The 16,443-nt window shown below is 33.9% G+C and overlaps 1 protein-coding gene and 1 non-coding gene across 2 annotated transcripts; both read left to right on the top strand.

Moving 5' to 3' along the window:
- Positions 1 to 159: 159 nt before the first annotated feature.
- Positions 160 to 232, top strand: TRNAR-ACG (transfer RNA arginine (anticodon ACG)). The gene has a single exon. It is a non-coding gene; the product is annotated as a tRNA-Arg (tRNA).
- A 234-nt stretch (positions 233 to 466) lies between these two features.
- LOC135648321 (annexin Gh1-like) lies at positions 467 to 3,508 on the top strand. Its single transcript, XM_065165878.1, has 5 exons — positions 467 to 653; positions 768 to 913; positions 1,011 to 1,229; positions 2,042 to 2,254; positions 3,083 to 3,508. Exons 1-5 carry the CDS (start codon positions 512 to 514, stop codon positions 3,377 to 3,379), a joined length of 1,017 nt encoding a protein of 338 aa, XP_065021950.1. The 5' UTR covers positions 467 to 511; the 3' UTR covers positions 3,380 to 3,508.
- The last annotated feature ends 12,935 nt before the right edge of the window (positions 3,509 to 16,443 follow it).

Here is a 16,443-nt window from a genome sequence, read left to right as displayed (position 1 = left end):
CCCAAACGACGCCTTATTGAAGCGTCCCACTTAGTTTACACACGAGATGTCTATTAGTAGTGATGGTCGTGTGGTTTCCAGCTGCTCTTGGTGTGGGAATAATACAATGAATTGATAAATAAGATATTTTTAGAAGATATTATAATCTTGCCTAACAGTGACTCCATGGCCCAATGGATAAGGCGCTGGTCTACGGAACCAGAGATTCTGGGTTCGATCCCCAGTGGAGTCGAATGTATTTGCTGTTTTTTTTTTTTTGGCTCTAACATTGTTATTCTCCGATGTAAATTATCTGAAGCATACATGGAAGAACGTTGCATGCGTGCTTCTTCGCCAACCGATACAGGCCTCAACCAATGCAAAAATGCCACATCTCTCGACCATGTTTACTTGCTCTTCTCCTGCAACGGAACTTCCCCTTAAACCCGCAGCATCTCTTTCTTTAAATGCCTCCCTCGTTTTCGCATCTCTCCATTATCTCTCGCTCCGTCTGAAGCTCAACATCTCATCCATGGCGACCATCAAGGTTCCGGAAATCTCATCCATGGCGACAATCAAGGTTCCGGAAATCTCATCCATGGCGACAATCAAGGTTCCGGCCACCGTCCCTTCCCCCGCTGAGGACTGCGACCAGCTGCGGAAGGCATTCCAAGGTACCCCGGTTAAATTAACTTTCTCCTCGTCAGCGTCGCCTCCCCTGCCTTTCCATTCCCATTGGGGCTCTCAATCCGATCCTCGCCGATTCTCTTGATCGCCATCTTGTGCAGGTTGGGGCACGAACGAGCGCCTGATCATCTCGATCTTGGCGCACCGCACGGCCGCCCAGCGCCGCGCCATCCGCGCCACCTACGCGGAGACCTACGGCGAGGAGCTTCTCAAGTCACTGGAAGATGAGATCTCCGGCGACTTCGAGGTCCCTCTGTTCTTCCCTTTGATCCAAACAGATCGCCCTCTTGATCTTATCTGTTTGAGAATTTATGTGCTTTTTTATTTATTTTGGGTCGAAACAGAGGGCGGTGCTGCTGTGGACGCTGGATCCGGCGGATCGGGACGCCCAGCTGGCAAACGAAGCGCTGCGGGGATGGAATCCGAGCAACCGCGTGCTGATCGAGATCGCGTGCACGAGGAACTCCGGCGAACTCTTTGATGTGAGGCGAGCCTACCATCTGCGGTACAAGCGATCCCTCGAGGAGGATGTGGCCAAGCATACCACCGGAGATTTCCGTAAGGTATTGATTTATTGTTTGATGATAATATTTCTTCATGATATAAGAGCCGATGTTTGCTTCGTGTTCTTTGCTTAATGGTGAAAGGATCGGATCTTGAATCTCTTTTTACTGATTTGTGTTACTCGTATATAGGTGTTGTTTCTGTGATTCCAACCCTTCATATTTTAATTTCTGATAATTAATTAAGTTTAACTAAGGTTGTAAAAGTCCGATCCTACCAAAATGTGTCAGAAGTCTACGATGTGGCAAGTGGCAAATGTCTATCTACAGGAATTAGCTTATTGACTCCATCACATATTTTTAGTTGTCTATTTGTAGATATTGTAATGCTTGCAACCGAGAAGTACTTGTATCATTTTCTTTTCTTCCTTCCTACCTCGCACTTGTGAGAGAGAGAGAGAGAGAGAGGCTGATTTGTGGCTTACTTCATGATCTACCTAACCTGACCTGATCTCGTTACAGTAAACAGCCAATTAGGGATTGAGATACAAAGGAGTGTACTTTGAGACGTTCCCCCTTGTCCATTTTCCACTACTGCTAATTGAGTCCCGCTAAAAGCACAGCTGACCTTAAAGACTGATCAACCCAACCCATCTTTAGAAATCACCCTTTCCCTTTCCTTCTTCTTTCTTATAAAGAGGAAGTTTATGCCAACAAGGAGCAGGTGCTACGGTCTGACATTGGGATCGTATTAGAGGACTAATGCTATGGAACTCAATGTTATAATCAACAAAAAATAAACATAAAGAGAATGGGTATTTTCTTTTGCCTTATGTGCAAGTTGTTTTACTAATCCAATTTGTGTATTTCAGCTTTTGGTGCCACTTGTAAGCTCATACCGCTATGAGGGAATAGTGGTGAGTGGAAAATTGGTAAAATCAGAGGCTAAGATGCTGCATGAAAAGATCACTGAGAAGGCTTACAACCATGAAGAACTCATTAGGATTTTCACTACAAGAAGCAAAGCTCAGTTGATTGCAACAATAAACCATTACAAAAATGAGTATGGTAAACCAATTAACAAGGTATAAACTTCATCATAGTAGTAATTTTTGTTACAGTAACTTTATTAGGTGTTTGAATTTTTTCTATATCGTTGATAACGTTTAATAGTTTCAGTTTTATGTAGTAGTTGTGCTACACAATATCTTTGTTGACTTTGAATACTGATTGGTGAGATGTTTGTATTATAGTAATGTTTTATTGTCCAAAAGGTTCAAGCCTTTGATTCATCGATTTTTTGTTGTATAATCTTACCACCATTTGCTTTTAAAAATTTTTTAAAAATTTTAATGTTATTGTAATGGCCTTTCATCATGAATCATGATTTTTTCTACTAAATAACTTATTTGATATTTGGGTGTTTATATTTTTCATCATGGTGAAATTTTCTGGGTTCCAATACTTTGTTCTATATTTCTATATTAAAAATTGATATTTTAAAAACTAGAGTATGTAATCTTTAGGTTCTGTTGCATTTGAGCATCTCAGTTAAAATAGCTTGTCCAACATCTTATCCTCTATATAATATTTGATAATATATCATGGAGTAGGTTTTTTACTATCTTCCAATTATTTCTTATCAATCTGAACTTGAATTTATATTTCATCTATTTATGTGCTCAAACTAATACAACTTATATTCTAATAGTAGTGTAAATGACTTATCTTAATATGCATGATTGGTAGACAATATACTATGCATCTTCAATTTAATTTTAACGTGTACTTTTGATAAATAAAATTAATCATTTTAATCTTAAAAATATGGAACTTTAGACTAATATGCATTAAGGCTTCATGTCATACTGCAATTGTTTCTTAATATTTGATTAGATTTAGTTTTCTGACAGGATTTAAAATCTGATCCTAAAAACGAGTTCCTCGCTGCATTAAGGGCGATCATACGTTGCACATTCTGTCCAGAGAGATACTTGGAGAAGGTAATCCGATTGGCTATAAAAGGTTTAGGAACTGATGAGAATTCTCTTACTCGAATAATTACTACTCGTGCGGAGGTTGATCTGAAGGCGATAGAGACAGCCTACTACAAAAGGAACAGTGTGTCACTTAAACAAGCGATCAAGGGTGACACTTCGGGAGACTACAAAGCAATGCTCACTGCGCTGCTAGGACATGATGATGCTTAAGTTTTTTTAGTGTTTCTATCTGGATGAAATATGATGTTGTTTCACTTTGCTGAATTTTTTCTTATTGGAATGGTAAACCAAAATATTAATATCACTAGAAAGATAAAACTGAATTATATTTATTCTTCCTAGTGTTAAGTATTTTGATAAACTATCATGTTTCTTTACTAATAAAAAGTGAGTTTTAACTTTGACTCTCAATGTGTGTGATTGTAACAATATATATCTGTGACTTATGGAGTGAGAAATTAAATAAAAAAGGATTTTTTTAATATATATTTTTTTACTAATTAATCATGAATTCTGTTTTCTAGATTCATCAAATTAAGCATTTATCATGTTATATAATAATCATAAACCTTAATCGCTAATTTCTCTAGCATAAAACATATGACCGAGAATGAGCAACAGAATCAAAACTTGTTATAACAAAAAATAGATAGTCACAATGAAACAAAAAATAGATAGCCACAATGACTATTTAGTACTCTACTCAGCTGTTAGTGTTTATAACTATATAGGCATTTATAACTATATAGGCAGACTCATATCATGATATCATTGTCCATCATGACTCAAGGAGAATAGCTTGGTATGTTTGTCAGATAATGAAAAATAGAAACGATAAGATATAACAAAGGTTAAGATAAAAAAAAAACTTTTAAAAGACACGAGCAAAAGAGACCATGTCTCCTTTACACATTTCAAAGTAGGAATTCAATTTTCTATTTTTATCTTTTACACATTTCAAAGTAGGAATTCAATTTTCGTTTCATAATTAAATCAATAGGAATCTCATCTATTTTTATCTATAATAAATTTTGAGGCTGCATAGAATTTTCTTCATAACTTCTCCCGATTCCAATGCTCTATTCTCTTTTTCTATATCGCAAATTAATATTTAATGAACTAGAGTCTTTAATCTTTAGGTTGTATTACATTTGAGCATCTCAGCTACAATAGCTTACCCAACATTTTATCCTCTATCAATAGACTTTTATCTTTGATCATATACTAAACTTTGGAGAAGGTTTTTACTGTCCTCCACAGCCAACCATTTCTTGTTTATCTGAACTTGAATTTATGTATCATCTATCTATCTGCTCAAACTACAGCCTATGTTCCAATAGTAGTGTAAGGGACTTATCTCAATGTGCATGGTTCGCAGACATTATGCTAATGTATCTTCGATTTGATTTTAAGGTGTACTCTTGATAAATAAAATCAATTGTTTTGACCTTGAAAATATAAAACTTTGGACTAAGATGCACCAAGGTTTCATGTCAAACTGTAACTATTTCTTGATTTTTGATTAGATTTTGCCTTCTTGCGAGATCTAAAACATGACCACAAAAATGAGTTCCTCGCTGCATTAAGGGTGATTATACGTTGCACATGTTGCCTAGAGAGATACTTGAGGAAAATAATCTGGTTGATTATCAATGGTCTACAAACCGATAAGAATTCTCTTACTCAAATAATTAATACTCGTGCAGATGATGATCTGAAGGTGATAGAGGCAGCCTACTATAAGAAGAACAGTGTGCCACTCGAACAAACAATCAAGGGTGACACTTCGAGAGATTAAAAGGCAATGCTCACTGCGTTGGTAGGATATGATGATGCTTGAGCTTTTCTAGTGTTTCTTCTGGGATGAAATATGATTTTGTTTTCACTTTTTGAATTCCTTAATCTTGGAATGGTAAACCAAAATACTAATATCACTAGAAAGATAAAATTGAACGATCTTTGTTCTTCTTAGTGTCAAGTATTTTGATAAACTATCATATTCTTTCACTAATAAAAAGTGGGTTCTCATCTTGATTCTTGATGTGTGTGATTACAATAGCATATATATATATATATATATATTTCCTACTACTTAATTCTAAATTTTGCTTTCCAAAGTTTATCACATTAGCCATTTATCATGCTATATAGTAATCATAAACATCAATTCATAATTTCTCTGGCCCAAAACATATGACCAAGAATGAGTGGCAGAATCAACATTTTTTATAACAAAAAATAGATAGCCAACATGACCATTTAGTACTCAATTCAGTTGTTAGTGTTGATAACTATTTAGGTGAACTCGCTTAAAGATATCATTGTCCAACAAGACTTGAGGAGAATAGTTTGGTATATTTGTCGCGTAGAGACAATGGGGATGATCTCGAGTACTCTTTGAACAAGATGTCAATTACTCCAAAGCCTACCTTCCAACATCCCATAAATACCAACTTCCACCAGCCTGCACGAATGCCTGCAAGAATCAGACCATTTGTTAGTCCCACTTGGTAGCCACCACGAGCTTTCTTTTTCATGGTAATTTATTCTCTTTTCTGAACAAGGGATTCATCTAAAGGGGAACCAAAAAGATTTAAGTTCAGCTAATACTGTCGGTCTTTTATTTATAGGTCACTGTTGTAATCATACTGAGATCATTTTGTCGACATTCCCAATTCACCATAATCTGCTGTAAAATAGAATGATTATAATAATTGGTTTGTGCAATTTTGTTCGTGTATTCTTCGAGTTAATATAACTGGCATCTGTCTTGAGTTTGTGTGATGAGGGGGAATAGTGTAAAACTTTTAGTGGTCTGTTTTGAGCAGTAATGTGCCAGAGAGAATCTAGCACAAATTGTGTGTAAAATTTTCAGTAAAAAGTTGAGAGGGATGTTCTTCTGGTGAGCTTACCGTCTATAAAAAGCTTTAGCAATGTGTAAAAATGTAGTTCAAAATCGTTGTGTGTTCACCGTGGTTCATGTGCTATAATAGACGGAAGTGTCTGCAAAATTATCTATTCTTTGGAGGTATTGTCACACGTGGTGGCCAACTAAAGTGCCTCCCAAAACATGTAAAAGCCAAGCGGTAAACCGACCCTCCAATCAATCGCCGCATAGACAGCGACGATCGGTAGTTGTCGCCTTGCTGCGCCGTAGAAGGAAAGAAGATAAAAGAGCTCAAGTTCAAAATAATTCAGGGAAGATTGATCAGTGGATTTTGATTATGAAAGATAACAAGTGAAGATTTGGAACAGGTTTTATGAACAACAATAATATAAGTTGAAGTGGCCAACTCGTTAATCCTATAATAGAACCTATTTTTATGGGTTGGCCATTACGGATACATGAGAACTACTCCCACGATAGAATCGTAACGGAAACGGTTCTCCAAACTTACTACATCTCGAGGTGCTCGATCCGTGTAGGCATCACTCGCAATCGATATATATGTTTTTTTTGTGTAGGGTTCCCATATCCTTCCTATATATATGTTTCCTACTAATTAATTCTAAATTTTGTTTTCCAAAGTTTATTACATTAGCCATTTATCATGCTATATAGTAATCATAAACATCAATTCATAATTTCTCTGGCCCAAAACATACAACAAGAATGAGTGGCAGAATCAACACTTTTTATAACAAAAAATAAATAGCCAACATGACCATTTAGTACTCAATTTAGTTGTTTGATAACTATTTAGGTGAACTCATGTAAAGATATCATTGTCCAACAGGACTTGAGGAGAACAGTTTGGTATGTTTGTCATGTAGATACTTTAGAGGTATAAGTAAAAAATAGAAACAGGGGGATATAATAAAGGTCAAGATCAAAAAAATCTTTTAAAAGGCACGAGCAGAAGACACCATGTCTCCTTTAAACATTTTAGAGTAGCCAATCAAGGAATTCAATTTTGTTTCATAATCAAACCAATAGGAATCTCATCTATTTCTATTTATAATCAATATCGAGGCTACATCGATCCATGGCCAAACCAAAATAGATCTTATCTGTTCTGAGTGTTGATGAGGGAGAGGGAAGGATAGAGAGGAGAATCACCTTAGAGAATAGAAAAAATAAAAAAAATATTATTTAAATGATAAATCAAATCGGACCATTCGATCTCAAACTGATTGTCGAAGAAAGATGAGAAGAGGAAGACAAGGAGATGTATTGAACCCGAAAGAAGAGAAAACTACACTGGATGATCTAGTCTAGTTTATTCCATCCGCTCTGACGGACAGGCTAATAAATATTGATTGAACACGTGAAATTAAAACCCTTGATATTTGGGTGTTTGTATCTTTCATCATGGTAGAATTTTCTTCATAACTTCTCCTGATTCCAATGCTCTATTCTCTTTTTCTATAACGTAAATTAATATTTGAGAAATTAGAGTCTGTAATCTTTAGGTTGTATTACATTTGAGCATCTTAGCTAAAATAGCTTACCCAACATCTTATCCTCTATCAATAGACTTTTATCTTTGATCGTATATTAAACTTTGGAGGAGGTTTTTACTGTCCTCCATAGCTAACCATTTCATGTTTAACTGAACTTGAATATATGTATCATCTATCTATTTGCTCAAACTAATACAACCTATGTTCCAATAGTAGTGTAAGAGACTTATCTCAATGTGCATGGTTCGCAGACAATATGCTAATGTATCTTTGATTTGATTTTAAGGTGTACTCTTGATAAATAAAATCAATTGTTTTGACCTCAAAAATATGGAACTTTGAACTAAGATACATCAAGGTTTCATGTCAAATTGTAACTATATCTTGATTTTTGATTAGATTTTGCCTTCTTGCAAGATCTAAAACCTGATCACAAAAATGAGTTTCTCGCTACATTAAGGGTGATCATACGTTGCACATGTTGCCCAGAGAGATACTTGGGGAAGATAATCCAGTTGATTATCAATTGTCTACGAACCGATAAGAATTTTATTACTCGAATAATTATTACTCGTGCGGAGGTTGATCTGAAGGCGATAGAGACAGCCTACTACAAGAGGAACAGTTTGCCACTCGAACAAGCAATCAAGGGTGATACTTCGAGAGATTAAAATGTAATACTCACTGGGCCGCTAGGACATGATGGTGCTTACGCTTTTACAGTGTTTCTTCCTGGATGAAATATGATGTTGTTTCAATTTGTTGAATTCCTTCTTATTGGAATAGTAAACCAAAATACTAATATCACTAGAAAGATAAAACTGAATGATCTTTATTCTTCCTAGCGTCGCATATTTTGATAAACTATCATATTTTTTCACAAATATAAAGTGGGTTCTCACCCTAACTTTCGATGTGTATGATTGCAATAGCATATATTTGTGATTTGTGGCGTGAGAAACTATAAAAAGAAAAGGGTATGTTTTTTTATATAGGGTTCTTATATCCTTCCTAGATATATGTTTCCTACTAATTAATCATGAATTCCGCTTTCCAAATTTTATCACATTAGCCCTTTATCAAGCTATATAGTAATCATAAACCTCAATTCCTAATTTTTATAACTCAAAACTTTCAACCAAGATGAGTGGCAGAATCAACACTTGTTATAACAAAAAGTAGATAACCAATATTACCATTTGGTACTCAATTCAGTTATTAGTGTTGATAACTATTTAGGTGAACTAACACCAAGATATCATAGTCCAATAGGACTTCAGGAGAACTGTTTGGTATGTTTGCCATGTAAATACTTCAGAGATATAATTGAAAAATAGAAACAAAGAATGTAACAAAGGTTAATATCAAAAAAATCCTTTAAAAGGCACGCGTAGGATAGACCATGTCTCATTTAAACATTTCAGAGTAGCCAATAAGGAATTTAATTTTCGTTTCATAGTCAAACCAATAGGAATCTCATTTATTTCTATTTATAATCAATTTCGAGCCTTCATCGATCCAAGGCCAAACCAAAAGGGATCTTATCTATTCCGAGTGTTGATGAGGGAGGGAGAAGGATGAAGAGGAGATTTTCGTTGGAAAAAGGAAAAATTCAAAAATATTATTTAAATATCAAACCAAATCGAACCATTGGATCTCAAACTGATTGTCGAAAAAAAAGGTGAAGAGGAAGATAAGGAGATGTACTGAAACTAAAAGAAAAGAAAACTAAACTGGATGATCTAGTCTAGTTAATTCCATCTGCTCCGACGGACAGGCTAATAAATACTAATTGAGCACGTGAAATTAAAACACTTGATATTTAGGTGTTTGTATATTTCATCATAGTAGAATTTTCTCTATGACTTCTCCCGATTCCAATGTTCTGTTCTCTTTTTTATATCAAAAATTAATATTTGAGGAACTTGTGTCTATAATTTAGGTTGTATTGCATTTAAGAATCTAAGCTAAAATAGCTTACCCAACATATTATCCTCTATCCATGGACTTTTATCTTTGATCATATATTAAATATCACAGGAGGTTTTTACTATCCTCCATAGCCAACCATTTCGTGTATATCTAAACTTAAATTTATATTTCATGTATCTATCTGCTCAAACTAATATATCCTATGTTCCAATAGTAGTGTAAGGGACTTATCTCAATGTGCATAGTTGGTAGAGAATATGCTAATGCATCTTCGATTCGATTTTAAGTTGTATTCTTAATAAATAAAATCAATTATTTTGACCTTGAAAATATGAAACTTTGGACTAAGATGCATTAAGGCTTCATGTCAAACCTTTTTGCGGGATCTAAAACCCGATCATCAAAACGAGTTCCTCACTGTAGTAAGGGCGATCAAACATTCCACATGTTCCCTAGATTGATACTTGGGGAAGATAATGCGGTTGACTATCAAAGGTCTAGGAATCGATAATAATTCTCTTACTCGAATAATTACTACTCATGCGAAGGATGATCTGCAGGTGATAGAGGCGGCCTACTACAAGAGAAATAGTGTACCACTCGAACAAGCAATCAAGGGTACCACTTCGGGAGATTAAAAGGCAATGCTCACTGCGTTACCAAGATATGATGATGCTTGAGCTTTTTCAGTGTTTCTTCCTAGATGAAATATGATGTTGTTGAATTCCTTCTTGTTGGAATGGTAAACTAAAATCCTAATATCAATAGAAAGATAAAACTGAATGATCTTTGTCTTTCCTAGTGTCGAGTATTTTGATAAACTATCATGTATTTTAATAATTAAAAAGTGGTTTCTCACCGTGACTCAATGTGTGTGATTGCAATAGCATATATCTGTGGCTTATAGAGTGAGGAACTACAAGAACAAAAAGGATATTTTTTATGTAGAGTTCTTATATCCTTCCTAGATATTTGATTCCTACTAACTAATCCTGAATTATATTTTCCAAAGTTTATTACATTGGCCATTTATCATGCTATATAGTAATAATAAACATTAATTTCTAATTTCTCTAACCCAAAACTTATGACCAAGAATGAGTGGCAAAATCGATACTTGTTATAACAAAAAATAGAATCAACACTTAATAAAATCGGAGGCCAAGATGCTATATGAAAAGATCACTAAGAAGGATTACAACCATGAAGAACTCATTAGGATTATCACTACAAGAAGCAAAGCTCAGTTGATTGCAACAATAAGCCATTACAAAAATGAGTATGGTAAACCCATTAACAAGGTATAAGCTCCATCATAGTAGCAACTTCTATTACAACAACTTTATTAGGTGTCTGAATTTCTTCTATCATGGATAACATTTAATAGTTTCAATTTTATGTAGTGGTTATGCTACGCAATATCTTTGTTGACTTCGAATAATGATTAGTGAGATGTTTGTATCATAGTCATGTTCAATTGTCCAAAAGGTTCAAGCCTTTGATTCATCGGTTTTTGGTTGCATAATCTTACCACCATTTGCTTTTAAATTTTTTTAAAAAAAATTTGATGTTAATGTAATGACCTTTAATCATGAATCATGAATTTTTCTACTAAATAACTCATTTGATATTTGGGTGTTTGTATTTTTCATCATGGCGGAGTTTTCTCTCTGACTTCTCCATGTTCCAATACTTTGTTCTATTTTTCTATATTACAAATTGATATTTTACGAACTAGAGTTTATAATCTTCAAGTTGTATTACATTTAAGCATCTTAGCTAAAATAGCTTGTCCAATATTTTATCTTTGATAATATATCAAACTTTGGAGGTGGTTTTTACTATCTTCAATTATTTCTTATCCAACTGAACTTGAATTTATATTTCATCTATTTATGTGCTTAAGCTAATATAGCCAATGTTCTAATAGTAGCGTAAGTAACTTATCTTAAAGTGCATGGTTGGCAGACAATATGCTGTGCATTTTCGATTTGATTTTAACGAGTACTCTTGATAAATAAAATCAATTGTTTTAACATCAAAAATATGAAATTTTAGACTAAGATGCATCAAGGCTTCATGTCATACTACAACTGTTTCTTAATATTTGATTAGATTTTGTTTTCTCATAGGATTTAAAATCTGATCGCAAAAATGAGTTCCTCGCTACATTAAGAGCGATCAAACGTTGCACATGCTGCCTAGAGAGATACTTTGTGAAGGTAATCTGGTTGTCTATAAAAGGTCTAGGAATTGATGATTAGTACTCATGCGGAGTTTGATCTAAACGCGATAGAGGCGGCCTACTACAAGTGGAACTATATGCAACTTGAACAAGCAATCAAGGGTGACACTTCTTGAGACTACAAGGTATTGCTCACTACGCTTCTAGGGCATGATGATGCTTGAGCTTTTCCAGTGTTTCTTCTTGGATGAAATATGATGTTGTTTTCACTTTGTTGAATCCCTTCTTTTTTGAATGATAAACCAAAATACTAATATCACTAGAAACATAAAATTGAATGATTTTTGTTCTTTCTAGTGTCGAGTATTTTGATAAACTATCATATTTTTTCACCAATAAAAAGTAGGTTCTCACCCTAACTCTCAATGTGTGTGATTGCAATAGCAAATATATATGACTTGTGGTGTGAGAAACTTAAAGAAGAAAAGGGTATGTTTTTTTAAGTAGGGTTCCTATATACTTCCTAGATATATGTTTCCTACTAACTAATCCTGAATTCTATTTTTCAAAGTTTATCATATTGGCCTTTTATCATACTATATAGTAATCATAAAAATCAATTCTTAATTTCTCTAACCCAAAACATACAACCAAGAACGAGTGATAGAATCAACACTTGTTATAACAAAAAATAGATAGCAAAATTACCATTTGGTACTTCATTCAGTTATTAGTGTTGATAACTATTTAGGGGAACTCACACCAAGATATCATTGTCCAACAAGACTTGAGGAGAACGGCTTGGTATGTTTGTCACGTAGATACATTAGAGGTATAAGTGAAAAATAGAAATAGGGGGATATAACAATGGTCAAAATCAAAAAAATATTTTAGAAGACATGAGCAGAAGATACCATGTCCCCTTTAAACATTTCAGAGTAGCCAATCAAGGAATTCAATTTTCATTTCATAATCAAACCAATAGGAATCTCATTTATTTCTATTTATAATCAATATCGAGCATGCATCGATCCATGTCCAAACCAAAACGGATCTTATATATTTTGAGTGTTGACGAGAGAGAGGGAAAGATGGAGTGCAGATTCTCCTTGGAGAATAGAAAAAAATAAAAAAAATTGTTCATAAGGGTGATCATACGTTGCACATGTTCCCCAGAGAGATATTTTGGGAAGATAATCCGATTGACTATCAATTGTCTACGAACCGATAAGAATTCTCTTACTCGAATAATTACTACTCGTGCGGAGGATGATCTGAAGGCGATAGAGGCGACCTATTATAAGAGGAACAGTGCACCACTCCAACAACAAATCAAAGGTGTGACACTTCGAGAGACTAAAAGGCAATGCTCACTATGCTACTAGGAAATGATGATGCTTGAATTTTTCTGGTGTTTCTTCTTAGATGAAATATGATATTGTTTTCACTTTGTTGAATTACTTCTTGTTTGAATGGTAAACCAAAATACAAATATCACTAGAAAGATAAAACTGAGTGATTTTTATTTTTTCCTAGTGTCGAGTATTTTGATAAATTATCATATTTTTTCACTAATAAAAATTGGGTTCTCACCCTAACTCTCAATGTGTGTGATTGCAATAGCAAATATCTGTGACTTGTGGTGTGAGAAACTTAAAAAAGGAAAAGGTATGTTTTGATATATGTTTCCTACTAATTAATCATTAATTTTGCTTTTCAAAATTTATCACATTGGCCCTTTATCATGCTATATAGCAAATATCTAACCCAAAACATATGATAAAGAACGAGTGGTAGAATCAACACTTGTTATAACAAAAAAATAGATAGCAATATTACCATTTGGTACTCCATTCAGTTATTAGTGTTGATAATTATTTAGGTGAACTCACGCAAAGATATCATTGTCCAATAGGACTTGAGGAGAACCGCATGGCATGTTTGTCATGTATATACTTCAAAGATATAATTGAAAATTAGAAATAGGGGATATAACAAAGGTCATGATCAAAAAAATCCTTTAAAAGACATGCACAGGATAGATCATGTCTCTTTTAAATATTTCAGAGTAGCCAATCAAGGAATTCAATTTTCGTTTCATAGTCAAACCAATAGGAATCTCATCAATTTTTATCTATAATCAATTCCTATAATCAATAGGAATCTCATCGATCCATTGCCAAACCAAAAGGGATCTTATCTGTTCTGAGTGTTATGAGGGAGGGAGAAGGATGGAGAGGAGAATCTCGTTAGAGAATAGAAAAAAATAGAAAATATTGTTAATAAGGGTGATCATACGTTGCACATGTTGCCCAGAGAGATACTTGGGGATGATAATCCGATTAACTATCAATTGTCTACGAACCAATAAGAATTCTATTACTCGAATAATTGTTACTCGTGTGGAGGATGATCTGAATGTGATAGAGGTGGCCTACTACAAGAGGAACAGTGTACCACTCGAACAAGAAATCCAAGGTGACACTTCGAGTGACTAAAAGGCAATGCTCACTGCGTTGCTAGGACATGATGATGCTTGAGCTTTTCTAGTGTTTTTTTCTTTGATGAAATATGATGTTGTTTTCACTTTGTTGAATTCCTTCTTGTTTGAAAGGTAAACCAAAATACTAATATCACGAGAAAGATAAAACTGAATGATTTTTGTTCTTTCTAGAGTCAAGTATTTTGATAAACTTGCATATTTTTCACAAATAAAAAGTGGGTTCTCACCCTAACTCTCAATGTGAGTGATTGCAATAGCAAACATCTGTGACTTGTGGTGTGAGAATTGCTCTGTGATTGCAATAGCTAATACCTGATTCCAACGCTTTGTTCTCTTTTTCTATATCAAAAATTAATATTTAAGGAACTTGTGTCTATAATCTTTAGGTTGTATTGCATTTGAGAATCTCAGCTAAAATAGCTTACCAAACATCTTATCCTCTATCCATTGACTTTTATTTTTGATCATATATTAAATATCACAGGAGGTTTTTACTGTCCTCCACAGCCAACCATTTCTTGTATATGTGAACTTGAATTTATATTTCATGTATCTATTTGCTCAAACTAATACATCCTATGTTCCAATAGTAATGTAAGGGACTTATCTCAATGTGCATAGGTGGTAGAGAATATGCTAATACATCTTCGATTCGATTTTAAGTTGTACTATTAATAAAAAAAATCAATTGTTTTGACCTTGAAAATATGAAACTTTGGACTAAGATGCATTAATGCTTCATGTCAAACTACAACTATCTTGATTTTTTATTAGATTTTGCCTTTTTGCGGGATCTAAAACCCAATCACCAAACCAAGTTCCTCACTATATTAAGGGTGATCATACGTTCCACATGTTCCCCAGAGTGATACTTGGGGAAGATAATGCAGTTGATTATCAATGGTCTAGGCACCGATAAGAATTCTCTTACTCGAATAATTACTACTCATGCGAAGGATGTTGTGAAGGCGATAGAGGTGGCCTACTACAAGAGAATAGTGTGCCACTCGAACAAGCAATCAAGGGTATCACTTCGGGAGATTAAAAGACAATGCTCACTGCGTTACTAAGATATGATGATGCTTGAGCTTTTCTAGTGTTTCTTCCTAGATGAAATATGATGTTGTTGAATTCCTTCTTGTTGGAATGGTAAACTAAAATCCTAATATTAATAGAAAGATAAAACTAAATGATCTTTGTTCTTCCTAGTGTCGATTATTTTGATAAACTATCATATTTTTTTATAATTAAAAAGTAGGTTCTCACCCTTACTCTAAATGTGTGTGATTGCAATAACATATATCTATGGCTTATAGGGTGAGAAACTATAACAAGAAAAGGGTATTTTTTTTATGTAGAGTTCTTATATCCTTCCTAGATATTTGTTTCCTAATAACTAATCTTGAATTCTGTTTTCCAAAGTTTATTACATTAGCTCTTTATCATACTATATAGTAATAATAAATATCAATTTCTAATTTCTCTAGCCCAAAACATACGAACGAGTGGCAAAATCGACACTTAGTTATAACAAAAAATACAATCAACACTTGACAAAATCGGAGGCCAAGATGCTGCATGAAAAGATCACTAAGGATTACAACTATGAAGAACTCATTAGGATTATCACTACAAGAAGCAAAGCTCAGTTGATTGCAACAATAAGCCATTACAAAAATGAGTATGGTAAATCCATTAACAAGGTATAAGCTCCATCATTGTAGCAACTTCTATTACAACAACTTTGTTATGCTACACAATATCTTTGTTGACTTTGAATAATGATTGGTGAGATGTTTGTCTCATAGTCATGTTCTAATGTCCAAAAGGTTCAAGCCTTTGATTCATCGGTTTTTTGTTGCATAATCTTACCACCATTTGCTTTTAAAATTTTTTTAAAAAAAATTGATGTTAATGTAATTGCCTTTCATCTTTATCATGAATTTTTCTACTAAATAACGCATTTGATATTTGGGTGTTTGTATTTTTCATCATGGTGGAATTTTCTCCATGACTTCTCCATGTTCCAATACTTTATTCAATTTTTCTATATTATAAATTGATATTTTAGGAACTAGAGTCTGTAATCTTCAGGTTGTATTGCATTGAAGCATCTCAGCTAAAATAACTTGTCCAACATTTTATCCTCTATCTATGTATTTTTTATCTTTGATAATATATCAAACTTTGGAGGAGATTTTTACTATCTTCCAATTATTTCTTATCCATCTGAACTTGAATTTATATTTC

Source organism: Musa acuminata, chromosome BXJ3-9 (genome assembly GCF_036884655.1).
Source record: "Musa acuminata AAA Group cultivar baxijiao chromosome BXJ3-9, Cavendish_Baxijiao_AAA, whole genome shotgun sequence".
Lineage (NCBI taxonomy): Eukaryota > Viridiplantae > Streptophyta > Magnoliopsida > Zingiberales > Musaceae > Musa > Musa acuminata.
The sequence above is the reverse complement of the archived record's forward strand: the minus strand, read 5'-3'. Positions and strand labels throughout refer to the sequence as shown.